The 14,217-nt window shown below is 39.2% G+C and overlaps 1 protein-coding gene and 1 long non-coding RNA gene across 3 annotated transcripts in view; one reads left to right on the top strand and one right to left on the bottom strand.

The window, feature by feature from the left end:
• LOC118416047 overlaps positions 1-2,744 on the bottom strand; it is a 26,996-nt gene extending 24,252 nt beyond the window's left edge. Inside the window, exons 1-2 of one of the 2 annotated variants that reach the window (XR_004831188.1) lie at positions 2,621-2,744; positions 1,464-1,590 (exon numbers count right to left, since the gene is read on the bottom strand). This is a non-coding gene — a long non-coding RNA (uncharacterized LOC118416047). Of the gene's footprint in view, positions 1-1,463; positions 1,600-2,620 lie in introns of both variants that reach the window. The other variant, XR_004831189.1, reaches the window with a different exon arrangement.
• Positions 2,745-7,636: 4,892 nt separating this feature from the next.
• The window catches only part of LOC118416111 (protein bicaudal D homolog 2-like), a 12,236-nt gene continuing 5,655 nt past the window's right edge, over positions 7,637-14,217 (top strand). Inside the window, exons 1-4 of the mRNA XM_035821183.1 lie at positions 7,637-7,780; positions 8,720-8,943; positions 12,751-12,900; positions 13,589-13,780. Of these exons, the coding sequence (XP_035677076.1) occupies positions 7,741-7,780; positions 8,720-8,943; positions 12,751-12,900; positions 13,589-13,780 (606 nt within the window). The 5' untranslated portion in view covers positions 7,637-7,740. The remainder of the gene's footprint in view (positions 7,781-8,719; positions 8,944-12,750; positions 12,901-13,588; positions 13,781-14,217) is intronic.

The raw sequence follows: 14,217 nt of genomic DNA, 5'->3' as shown, positions 1-14,217 counted from the left end.
CAGCAATGTACCTTAGCAGACATTTGGTAAATTTTCTGACACAAAAATCCATGTCAATGGGGGAAAAATAAGTATTTGTTATTCCTGTATATTATGGATGTTCAGCAATACAAAATGAAATTAGAAAAAAAGTCGTATCTGCATGCAGGCGTCGCACGTGGCATTCTTTGAATTTCGCCAGCACAAGTTCGTCTACTGATACCCAGATCCCCTATGATACCCTTGTAAGTGGAGTGCTACATCCCTGGCGGAGGGAAGTGGTACTGCATGTAATGTAGTTTACTTTGAAATACATTGTCTACGACTCTGTACAGTGTATTGGACTCAGTACACTGTGTAGGACTCAGTACAGTGTATTTGACTAACTACGATGTATTTGACTCACTACAATGTAATTGACTCAGTACAATGTATTTGACTCAATACAGTGTATTTGACTCACTACAGTGTATTGGACTCGGACTCACTACAGTGTATTACAATGTATTGGGCTCAATACAATGTATTTTTGCCTCTGTAATACATTGTATTTGTGAAATACATTGTAGTTGAGCCTGTAATACATTGTATTTGACTAATACAGTGGATGTAATACATTGTATTTGAGGAATACATTGTATTAGGCCCTGGAATACATTGTATTAGGCCCAAATACATTGTATTAGGCTTTTGACTGGAATATTAAACCATAAGTTCGACCCTATTAAAGTTAGTAAGAAACAGCTTAGGTGTAGCCTTGATACAAGGCTTTTCTACTGGGACCACACAGGCCAGCTCCTCGGCTCCATGGCCAACACACCCCGAGGAAAAGATTGCCACAGTGCCCTAGTTCGACGCTGAGAAACAGCTTAGGTATAGCCTTGATGCATGGATGTTTCTAGGGACCACACAGGCCAGCTCCTCGGCTCCATGGCCAACACACCCCGAGGAAATGTTTGCTACAGTGCCCTAGTTCGCCCCTGAGAAACAGCTTAGGTGCAGCCTCGATGCAAGGCTTTTCTAGGGCCCACACAGGCCAGCTCCTCGGCTCCATGGCCAGGACACCCCGAGAAAATGTTTGCCCTAGTTTCGACCCTGAGAAACAGCTTAGATGTAGTCTTGATACAAGGCTTTTCTAGGGCCCACACAGGCGAGCGCATATATCAAATCCGACAAAAATGCACCAAAACACAATATAAACAGCCGTAGCCTCACCTCTGCTTGGAGAGTAGGTTTAAGTACTGACAAAGACAATATCGATATAGAGAATAGGCCGACTTAATCTTTTTTCATATTTTGGTATCGCATGACAGTTCAGTCTCCTCAAGATGCAACACAGCCGGCAAGGTTTTTTTTTGACAACTGGTCACAACGGAAAGGAATTTCTGTAAAGATATGTAACTTCCCGGTCAATATCCGTCTTGAATTCACTTTTATCATTGCTTAGATGCCTGAAATAATCCGGTCATAGTCATAAAACGTACCAACTTTCGCGGCGCCTTCACTTCCCCTGCGCCTCCAACCTTCGGTGTAGTCAATCAGCGTTGCCATGACGACCATAGTGATAATCAGCAAACAAAGAGAAAACTTCATGGTTGCGGCTTTTTCTACCTGCAAACATTGGGCCAAAAAATAAACATGTATGTAGTAAAACTAACAGCGAATGTAAAACAAACAAACAAACAAGCTACTTATCAAGAGACGAAAGTCTGCCATGAGCTCATTGCTTATACGCATTGTAAGGTTAAATGATTATATCCGTTTTTTTCTGAAGACGAATTGGAATCGTAACTGTAAGTATTATAACTTTAAGATGATAGCAACCAATGTAGTTAACTGTTCTGTATTGTATGTACAAGTTGCCACACATTGTATCCTTTACAGCTGTCGTGTAATACAGTTCTATCTATCTTTACTTACAGCGAGTAATGGGACATAGTTTGGAGATAACTATGACGACTTCTATCAATGTACCCTTAATTTCAAATCATTCTCAATTTCTTGCCAGCGGCGCCCGATAAAGAGTAAGCCAGAGCGGCGATCAGGGGTACATTGGCCATCTCGGAGTCTCTCTATACAATGAACGAATTGAACGAATGAATGAATGGCTCATCATCAGTTGGAGCAGCTCCCACAGTTGGGTTGTTTAAAACTACCCGCCCTAGCATTGGCCCCATTACTTTCCCCCGATCGGGTAATTTTGGGGGTATCTAAGAAGGAGAAAATGAAGAACTATCCCCGTCTTGTTCTGGGTTGTCTTCTTGTCTTTGATCCCGAATGACCACATCATGCACATGGAACCAAGTCCATTACTTCACAAATCGTTCACCAAAAGTCCACACAGCTACCAACATACAGCCAAATGTCTAAAGAAAATAGACACCAGCGGTTTCACTTAGCGATGTGGTGTAATACATGTACTTTCCCCGATCGGGTCATTTGGGGGTATTCTTGTCTTTGATCCCGAATGACCACATCATGCACATGGAAACAAGTCCACTACCTTACAAATCGTTCGCCAAAAGTCCACACAGCTACCAACATATAGCCAAATGTCTAAAGAAAATAGACGTCACGCCAGCGGTTTCAGTTAGCGATGTGGTGTAATACTGGAAGTTGAAGACTTGATAGTTGTACTTACCGAGTTTGTTGACGATCAAACGAGGACTTGCTTCTTTTCTGCAGAAGTCTTGACTTGGGAAATGGAACTGCGCGGACTGCAACTGAGATATATACTCCGTCACGCTAAAAATAGATGGGCAGAGACAAAAGATTATGCAAATAGTAATTGGTATTACACAAGGTGCGACTTAGTTGTCTTAGAAGGAGGTCTTCTACCACTGATACAAGAGTATGGATTGCTGGCTTCCACGGCGGTGAAAATGGTCACTTTTGGTAGTGAATTTTTGGGGTAGTTTGAAACTTTATGGAAATATGATTTTAATTCCATGGCAACACTGCGGTTTCCAATAAAATACTTATTAAAGGTCGCCAACTAGAAATGTGATTGAAATGTATTTTTCGTCACGCTTACTGACAGAGATAAAAGATTATGCAAATAGTAATTATAGTGTCTAATACAAGGTGTGGCCTAGTTGTCTTACAAGGAGGTCTTCTACCACTGATACAAAGAGCTAGCCTCTACCAGGCTTCATGTGTGGTTTGGTGGTCTAATTGTAGAAATTGGTCAAATAGAGTAAATACTACGCTAGGGGAGTCAGCCGGCCGATTAGGGACATTCTCCAAACTGGTTTGAAAAATGGACCTTCTCGGCCGGCTGACTCCCCTAGCGTACGGTGACTCTATTTGTCCAATTTCGACAATTAGACCATCAAACCACGAAGCCTGGTAGAGGCTAACAAAGAGCATGGATTGCTGCTTTCCACGTCTGTGATATTGGTCACTTTTCGTAGTGAACTGCTAGGGTAGTGTGAAATTGTATGGAAATAAACATTCACTGTGGTTTCAAATAAAGTACTTACTAAAAGTCGCCAACTAGAAATGCGAATTGTGATACTAAACAACAAAACTGAAAACTAACTTTTCCACTTTGGCACCATTCTGCATCCATGCCCTTCTTGTTCACTAACGTTACCCGTTAAAATGTGCCAATTCACTGACAAAAAGAAAACAGTTCTCTTTCTAACATCACAAACCCCACACATAATAAAAAAAGGTGGGATCTTTCGTCTTCCACTGTCTTCGAAAAAGAAATCGAACCCAATAACCCAGGATCTAGATTAGCTTTTACTAGCGTTAGACACTTGTGATATTGTTTTCACACTGTTTGAATCTCTTATGTTACCTGCAATTAGCCCACGGGCAAGAATTTACAATAAACAATAGGCAGTTTTCTGCTAGAGGGGACCAGAGCATGTGCTGTTGTTTTTTAAAAGTGGCAAATAATTATGCCCTTTGGCATGATTTGACCTATAGTCGACCTCTATTATATTTCAGATGACAGCTGGACTGATCCATTAGGACGGGGGGATGAACACTGGTATCATGACATTCTTCTGGCTGCAGCTCGTCAAAATACCTGAGTTGACCTCCATCTTTTTTTAACCAAAACAAACCTGACAAATCTAGCTTCACAGTGAGGGGTAAAGACCTGAGGTTTGAAATATATGTAAAATGTTTTTGAGTGATTGTTTCGCACGGCTTAACCATGCATTGCGTACAAAATTTCATTTAGAGCGCCCTCTCCGTTAGCGACTTTCTACTGTACTACAGCGGAAGTTTAGGATTTCCTATCTCATGTTCTGGACATTCTATGGTCGGCATTTTTGGTGGGTATCTCTTGGACAAGAGATTGGTGTAGAGACATTCAGTGAATGGGATGTCCAATCAAAAAGCTTTCAACCTTTTTCCAATGCAGATAAACCAGAAACCGCTAAATGGCGCTAGTAGAACAAAAATACAAAGAGAACGCATATATAGTGTTATACACATTAAAAACAAAAGTTACAAGGCACTGTACAAACTCAAACAAAACCTGTGACAATCCATATAACGTAACTTGTACTCTGATATTTTCATCATCTAGACAATTTGCACCAACAGCTCTCATATCCCACAGGTCAAGAAAATACGAGTGAAGACATTTGCTATAACAAACAAGAATGGTGTAGTTAGGTCTGAAATTGGGCCGAATCCGGCCCCTTTTATTTGAGGTCATGAGGGTAGAGTTAAGGCACATACAAAATGTAATAACAAAGATATAGATTATTAGTATGAGATTTAAAGTCCTAATAAATCTATACACATATTCAGTTAGGAATCAGGACGACTCGGACCATTACTAACTCGGCCCATTGAAAATCTGGTCAACTCGGACCATCCCCCTGGTCAACTCGGACCACCCCCATGTACCAGTCGGACCAAATTACTTATCTTTTGAAAAAAAAGTTAATTTAACATTTCTTGGAACATTTGTACTAGTATTATAAAGATTGTCCCCAGCTGCTACTATTAGAACGTCCCCCAGTAGAGAACGTCAGAAGTTTCCTGGTCATACAGAGTGGCGGTCCTTTGATCTAGTATCATCTGTGCCGCGGGCGCCGGCGATATTAAAACCGCGATATTAAAACAAAGTGGACACTGTCGGCTTGAGACAAAAATTCTTAACTAGCAATTAATCTTCAACAAGAATGACTCATACTCTGATCAACAACAATAATCAATCCCCACATCTTATTTGTTATTCCGATGAGCAAGTAATGATAAAGTTTACTACTGTCCTCTATTAGAAGCGCCTCACACGTACATATCCACTTGTCTACACACGCTGCGTATTTCGGGGTCAACGACCTAATGTGCGCCGCAATGAACGCCGAAAAGTCCCGATGAATTACACAATCCAATCAATCCAACCTACAGTTTTCTCATTTCAGAGTATATACATATGAAACTAGTGTTGGGGATTACATTTTCGAAAAAAAAAATCAATTAAATAGCTGTCCAGGGGGGATGGTCCGAGTTGTCCCGGCAGATGACAGTTCGACTGTTCCATTAAATTATGTTAAGACAATACTAGAACTTGTTTTGAAGACAAGCTAGCGTAAGCCTATATGAAGTGATTTCCATTTGTCTATGAAATGCTATTATATTATTGTCGGAAAGTTTTCGCTCCGGAGTCCGTTTCGACTAAATATCAAAACTTTCCATTTCACCCTTGGAAGACAGGCAACTGTTAGACCATGTTATAAGACATCGTAGTTATACGGAATCATAACAACTTGTTATCGGTGACAAAAACAACCATTTGTATTTGTGCATACGCGCATGCTTAATTGGGTTTGAATACTTGTTGTGACAGAAGAGGTGTTTCTGTGCCATCAGACCGGTCTTTTGTGACCTAAATATGTTCGTCACTTGGAGACATCGCAACATGCTTGCAGATAACATTTTTTTCGACACTAAGGCCATAGCAAGTAGTACCTAACTAAGGATGGCATCATTAATTTTCGCCTGATTTCAGAAAAAAAAAGTGTTTTTCTTCTTCTTCGGGGATGGTCAACATGACAACAACAAAAAAAAGAGAATGGGTAAATGCGCTGTGCTGTAAAATGCTTGCAGATAACATCTTTTTTTACACTAAGGCCAGAGCAAGTAGTACCTAAGGATGGCATCATTAATTTTCGCCTGATCTCAGAAAAAAAAAGTGTTTTTCTTCTTCTTCGGGGATGGTCAACATGACAACAACAAAAAAATGGGTAAATGCGCTGTGCTGTAAAATGCTTGCAGATAACATCTTTTTTTACACTAAGGCCACGGCAAGTAATATTTAAGGATGGCATCATTAATTTTCGCCTGATTTCAGAAAAAAAACTCTTTTCTCTTTTTCGGTGACGGTTAACATGAAGAGAAAATACCAGAATGGGTAAATGCGCTGTGCTGTAAAATGCTTGCAGATAACATGTTTTTCGACACTAAGGCCATAGCAAGTAATATTTAAGGATGGCATCATTAATTTTCGCCTGATTTCAGCAAAAAAGTTTTTCTTCTTTTTCGAGGACGGTCAACATGAAGAGAAAATACCAGAATGGGTAAATGCGCTAGCTGTGTACTTTAGTGACTGTACTTTAGTGACACTAGCGAGGTAGCCTGTGATGACTGTAGTTGAAGAAGTGAAACTAGCTGGCTAGTTGTAAAAGTGGCACCAATATGGAAGCCATGAGTGTAGTTGCCAACTTTGTTAGTGATACCATTATACCACATTAGTGTCACTTTTACTACACTAGTGCACTTCTTAAATACAGGAATGAATGCCTTGTTAACTGTGATGACATGTTATGTCACTTCAATTCCTGTAACAAAGTTTATGGTGTCTATTTTGAAAATTTATCCACTTTGTTTTTCTTTCATCTTGTTTTATTTTCGCACTATCTCATTATTTTTGCAGTCTGCAGAGGATGCCATCCATAAAATTTACTTGCTGTGGCCTAACATGCTCTTTGTTGAATCCGAGTATAAAAAGATTCCAAATAGCAAGGGAATTGCAGGAGAACTATCACTTATAAAATCAACTCACAAAACGTGCTTTGATCATGAGTATAATGAAAACTATATTCCTTAGGTGAACTTAGCCCTTTCACAAAGATCAGAACGCATACATGTGCGGCGACTGGAATTCCAGGTCATATCAAGGAGGTTAAAGAAAGATTATACCTCCTTGTTAATATGTCAAAGGTAAAGGCATCGAAAAAAAAAACAGTCCTTGTCTCTACTATTGTTGCAATTTGCATAACACGTTACGTCCAGACGGGTTATGTTTTCTTGTTATGGGCCTTTATCTTTGACATATCATCTAGAATTCCTATCGCTGCACATGCGTTCTTATCTCTGTAAAAGACCTTATTCAAATCACCAACGGAATATAGTATTCATTAGACTTCTTCTTCTTCTTTCGTTTTGAGGCTACCAACTTCAACTTGCTGAAGACTTTTGTAGCCTCTATACTCATTTTTCACTTGAGTGAAGTGAGGAAAGTCGTCTAAAGTGCCTTTCCCAAGGGCACAAGATCGGTGACATGGCGGGGTATGAACTCAGGACCTTCTGGGCCTGAGTCAAACGTGCTACCGATTGCGCAACGCGGTCCCACGATACTCACAATGATCAAAGCACGAAAAAGAGCAAAACAAAGTGAGGAACTTTAACCCCTGACCTTTGAACTGTGTACCACACCTGCGCGTGTGTCATACCTGTAATCAAAGCCGCCGCCCGTGACACGTACCACAGCTGGCGACGAGCCAAACAACAATGGCAGCGGTGCGGAGCGGCGTCTATCCAGCCTCCATTGGTGAGATTTATTTGTTTTCGGGGACACCTCCACGTGTGTATTTTATGCAGTGATGGTACAGGCGATGTCTCTGAAGACAGTTTCGTTCGCAAACAATGGTTCATTTGGTGTGTGGTTTCGGAAAAAGGCCATTCATTGTCACGTAACAATAGACTATATCGCCGTGTATTGTTTGTGCAATCTTGCCATAGGCAAAATACCTTTAATAGAAGGTTCTATGATCCAAATAAGGGCAATACACTATTGACAAATATAGGGTATTTTCAAGTGTTGTGTTCCCTGACGTAAGAGTGAAAAATCTTTAATTAGACCGTCGTGAACCGGTTTAACGTCATTACGCATATCCTAGACGTACTGTTGTTGTTTGAATCAATTTGTCTATTATGTAAAGATGATAAGGCCATAGCCTTGGGCATTATAACATTTATTTGCCAGACTACCACATGTGACTCACAAAATGTGTATTTCAAATCAGAGACGTTAGCTGTTATGATTAGACAGTGTACTGGTTTGACACTAATACGCATATCCTAGGCTTGAGAAACTATTTTTGGCGTGACATACTGTTGTTGTTTGAATCAATTTGTCTATCATGTAAATATAATAAGGTCATAGTCTTGGGCATTAACATTTATTTGCCAGACTATCACATGTGACTCACAAAATTGTGTGTTACCAATAAGAGACATTTAGCTGTGATGATTATGGAAAAGAATCACGTATGTCTGAATCGAGTCATACACTTACTGAGCAATTACGCACACTGCATGTGTTTCACTCTGTAACGTTACATGCACGAGCTCACGTCTAAAATCAATGGAAAGGTGGTAAATCATTAATCGGAAATCAAAATGGCCGCGAGTTGAAGTTGATGTTGTCGATCGCTCTCTCAGTGGTTGTGTTTCCTTGGTTCCTTGATCAAAACTGTGCATTTTGCAGCTGCAAATATGGCCCAGGAAGAGTGGATGCCGTCTTCTATGGAGGAGATGCACCTAGAGGTGGGTAGGCTACGGCAAGAACTGGATCAGGCAACGCAGGAAAAGATTCAGGCTGCCGAATACGGGCTGCAAATGTTGGAGGAGAGAAGGTTGACGTCACAACAGTATGAAGAACTGGAATCCGTGTACGAGACAACAAACAGGGAACTAGACTTCGCCAAAAAGGTACGGAATTATTTATCAAATAATCTACAGGCAAAATATTGATGGTAATGTTATACACGTGTCTCATGTAGCTGTTTAATATGATTGTTATATCAATTACCCCTCCCCCATTTACAAAGAAAAATAATGAAATTAGTTCGTATTGATATTTCAGATATAGAAATCACTATAATTGGCAAATATCGATGGTAATGTTATACATGTATTGCATTTAGCCATCCATATGATTGTTATTCCAATCGCCCTCCCCCATTTACCAAACAAATGAAATCGAGTCGTAATGATACTTCATAGGTGGAAATCACTTTTAAAGTCTATTGGCAAATATCGATGATAATTCTATACTTGTATTAAAAAATAGCTATGCAATACTGTATTGTATGATCAATTGACCCCCCTCCCCTTGAAATGAAACGAAGTCAATTCATAATAAATTACTTGAAAAGTACATGTATATTGAAACATATATAGTTACACGTAGCTGTTTGATATGGTTGTAATATGTCACTTCCCCGATACCAAAAATATGATAAAATTCATATTGATACTTCATGAAGCTGCCTAATACCACTTAATATTATGATACGGGAAAGTGTCCTCAATAACACTATTACTTGTATTGCATGTAGCTACATAATACTATTTCATGAAAATTATTTTAAAGCATTAATTTAATACTTCAAAGTATCAAAATCTATGATATTGATATATATGATTATATTTGACCACAACATTAATGTACACTATTATCAAGCGAGGTTATAATTAGGTTGTTAGAATATAATATTGTTGTTAGAAATTAAGGGTCTGTTATTATACAAACATGTAAAAGGATATGAACTAGACAATGGATGTTGTCATTATATGTTCCTATACCAAATTTATATCTAGTCATGTCTGCTACTAAGCAACATTTTGTCAGCGTACGTACGTAACTCATTTGAGTACAAAACCGTCGTAAATTATCCCAAAATTTAAGTAATAAAAACACCATGATAAAATGCTAATGTTAATTTGGGTTGTATTGCCATGAACTATTCCAATGTCTTTAGTTATCGCTGTTAATTAAAAACACTTTGTCAACGTAGATGTAGCTTAGGAATGTCAAAGAATGTTCACGTTTAAACAAATTTAAGTACAAAACCGTCGTATATTAATCCAAATCAAAAGTAAAATGCTCATGTTAATTTGGGTAAATTTGCCATGGACCATTCGAGTGTAGTTAACCATGACTCGTCATGATTTTTGATTAATTGATTTATGATTCACCAAACACCAGACGAATATCGACCAATTTTTAATATACCAAGAAAAAAATGATTCGTTGTCGATGATGTCTGTCAGTATATACATTTTGCATGTGATCACAAAAGGTGCCAAATATTATGGCCATTTAAACACAGCGCAAGAACACAATCCGCTGAATGGCACCTTATAAAGGTCAAAGTCTGCACAGTCATGGGGCCACGCCACGTACAAAGGGCACAGGGCAACGTAATGACCTTACGTTTACACCAGAGTTCTCCCCAGAGTTTTTTTTACTATAGTGGAGGGGCAGTCAAAAATAACCCGAACCAACGCGCTACACTTTCATGAAAATCGGTTCATTTTGCAATGACAGAGGTGTCAAATAGTACAAGTATAATATGTTATTGTGATTCCTTTGTTGTGACGTGGAAAAAGGACTACTGTTTTGATCATCGCCCATTCACAAGTTTTTTGCAGACAATGCCGACTGGAAAAGTGATGTCACTTGGCACAAAAATCTGTGAATTTTCATTAATTCTAGCAAAACTAACCTAGAAACATAATAAATGGGGAAGAAACACACTGAATTTCAAAAGTAGTATAGTGGAGCGGGGCTAGGAGTATAGTGGGGGGCCTCCGTTATTCCATCCTCTGGGGAAGACTCTGTACACAATGCTGTGGTTTCCCCACTTTTACTTACCGCTTTTCAATTCGACTCACACTTATCTGTAAGAATCTCATTTAGATAGGATAGTAATGGGATGATGGGGCCACACGCTCTACCGGGGCCACTCAGACCCACTGAGCGCCCGCGCAGTTAAATGCAGGTAATTGGCACTGGCGCCCTTTTGCCTCGTTTAACCTCATCGATCGTTGAAGCGTCAGACGGCAAATGTTGCATAAGAGGCGACAGAGGTCTGATGGCTATCGACACGCTAAAAACTTACCCCAAACGTAATGCAGATCAGGCAGTTTTTAAAGGTCTTCGACTGTATAAAAATGCATTGTAATGCCGACATAAACTAGCCTCGGATAGCAGGCTCTCTTAGGCCTTTTTGGCTCAAAATACACTTTTGCTGGCCATTTCTTTAGAAGGCCAGCAATCAGCGACCCAGTACAAAAAGAAATGACCAGCAAAAGTGTATTATGAGCAAAAAAGGCCCCAGAGAGCCTGCTATGGAGGCTAGACGAAAACATGGGTGACTTGCTTTTAACCATGAGTCATGCCAGTCCATGTCAACGGTTTGATTTGTCTATATGATGTGTATTGGCATGGAAGCAGTGCTTTGTTTGGGAGCCGACCTTATCAAATATGATAATAACTTTTAAAAATCAATGACTTGAGGCTGAGATATGCCTCAATGTTGTTTTGATTTTTATGAGCGACTGAGGTGATTTCAAAATGACCACACCCATGGAAGTCTGTCAGAAGATTTTAGAGTTTAGATCTGAGCAACTTACAATTATAATAGCTATAGGAAGCTGAAATCACACATGTATAATGGCTGATGTCTCCATAGGATGCATACTAATTTTGATTCCTAAGCCCCTAACAGTACGTCTTTTACAGCCGTTAATAAGATAAAGTGAGTTGAGGCATTTAAACTCACTCGGAATGCGTGACTCATAACCTACAGTAGTGACGAAAAAAAAACTGGTTGTATTTCAAAAGTGAAAAGGCGCATGTTACTATGCATTTTATATATGTGCAGTTTCAGTCTCATACAATAGTTAAAAGTTGGTCAGAGAATTTTAATTGCACGTTGATTGCGCCGCGCTCTTTGCCTCGGCAGACTCACAAGGGTGTGATTAATTTGAAATCAATTCTGTCAGTTGTAATAATCTAGACAACAGACTGAGATATTTCAGTCTCAAGTAGATATACTCCTTTACATTTGTGCCAAAGTTATTCTCAATTGATGACAAAATCAGTTTTAAAACCGATGGCATTACTTTTTGAAGGACCCTAACACGTGGGTTACCATTGGGTGTACATAATGTAATTCCCTATTCTCATTCTGTTTTGATATACACCCATTCATAGATCGTAAAAAACACCTTGTTAAAGCAAACTAGATAACATTTGGGTCACGTTTTATTCGATGTCATCCACTTGAAATCTCGAAACTGATGTGAGTTTGCCTTCATATGAAGTGGGCATAAAGGTTGAACAAATATCTAAACGCACAAGAGTATGGAGCTGGAGCTTGGTATACCGAACGATAGATTTTTTTTTCTCTCGCGTCTTTTCTCCCTTTGGAACTGGCGTTGGCATTCTAAAACATTAACATCTGTTTTCCGATCTTTGTTTTTCAATGCGTCTATGTATTTTATCAATCTGCAGTTGCTTTATACTATATACACTATATTAATAAAAATATTTCTTCCGGGGCGCGGACGAAAATTGATGCGCTCGCAGATTTCATCCATAAAAATCCACTCAACATGGCCAAACCAATCGGTGAACCTTCAAAGCAACGAGAAACTGCGACCTTTGATGCTGTAGACTTTGATTTCATCTGCATTGCTTATTGCTTTCCCTTCTACCTTTTCATGTAGAGCCTTGAGGATTTGCATCTAAGATATCAAAAGCTGTCTCAAGAGAGCCAGGAGCGCGAGGAAACGCTGCTGAAGGAGACCGCCAGCAGAGAGGCCGGGTTTGTAAACAAGATAGCCAACATGGAGGAGGAAGTCAAGTATTCCAAACAGGTTTGTTTGTTTATTAAGGTGGGTTCACATGTGCGTTTATATTTAAGTCCGTATGAGGTGCGCATGGAGCTTTTAGCCTCTATCAGGCTCCACAGGTCACTGTAAAATACTAGTAGTAGAAATTGGACAAATATAGATACATTAGTATTGACATACAACCACTACTCTTCCTGGAGTTCTCTTCCATAAAATACAATGAATTATAACTACGTATGATATTTGCAAATCGTTGTCATACTAACACGTATCATGTACTACTTAGAATATGAAAAAATATACGTTTAAGATCAATCAATAAGTGATGAGTTGTTCTGTCTCCGAATCTTGTCATATTTACCTATTGGTCATCGATGAAATATTTTGATAATGTCCCAAGAAAACAAAGAACAAATACAACAGGAAAACAACACGAAATTCTTTTAAAAATTGTACTACATGTATAACAAGAGCTATATCTAAAACTAAAAATCACGACCGATACATGTCCAGAACACATATATATCAAAACTAGAAGTTCCGATGCAGTACTGTAACAAGCCTTAACACAACACAACACAACACAACCTTCTTAGCGAAAACAATAATACAAAAGCAACATTTTTTTACAACGCTACTTACTAGGCATTCACTTTGTTAACGACGCAGTGACCAATGTGCTAACATTGTCTTGACCATCTTCTGTCTTCAGGCATTAGCCAACATCAAGTCTGAAAACGAAAGACTTGCAAGACTGAAGACTGAGAGTGACCAGACGATAGACTCCCTTGAGAGCCAGAGGAAAGAACTCAAGGAGAACATCAAGGAACACAAACAGCGCGAGACTCGACTGATGCAAGACTATAGACAGCTGGAAGAAGACAACCTGTTACTTAAGAAGCAGGTAAGGTTGCATGATATGAGCTGTTGGGACAAAGACTGTATCTAAACGACGAAGACTATCCTCTTGTACATTGTACTACATAAACATCTGTGCTTCACCAAGAATCTAAGGTGTAAGGCTAGTGGTGCGTACCTAAAGCATAGCCTCTACCAGGCTCCGTGGTTCGGAGGTCTAATTGTCGAAATTGGACAAATAGAGTCAATAGTACGCTAGGGGAGTATGGAGATCGAAGAGGATTATTAATAGTATAGTTTAAATACTCATATCGTCTAAATGTTAAACCTGTTAGGTCAAAGTAATATAAAATATTACTTTTAAACAAAAAATCTACACAAAAACAACCCCTAATCTTGTAATCCATTGATAAACCAACAACATCTTTCTTATTCATCTTAATGGCGACATTAAGTAACCTATATAGAATCTGTCTTCATAAA

Source organism: Branchiostoma floridae, chromosome 5, assembly GCF_000003815.2.
Source record: "Branchiostoma floridae strain S238N-H82 chromosome 5, Bfl_VNyyK, whole genome shotgun sequence".
Taxonomy (NCBI): Eukaryota; Metazoa; Chordata; class Leptocardii; order Amphioxiformes; family Branchiostomatidae; genus Branchiostoma; species Branchiostoma floridae.
Note: the sequence above shows the minus strand (reverse complement) of the source record. Positions and strands in the feature narration are given on the sequence as shown.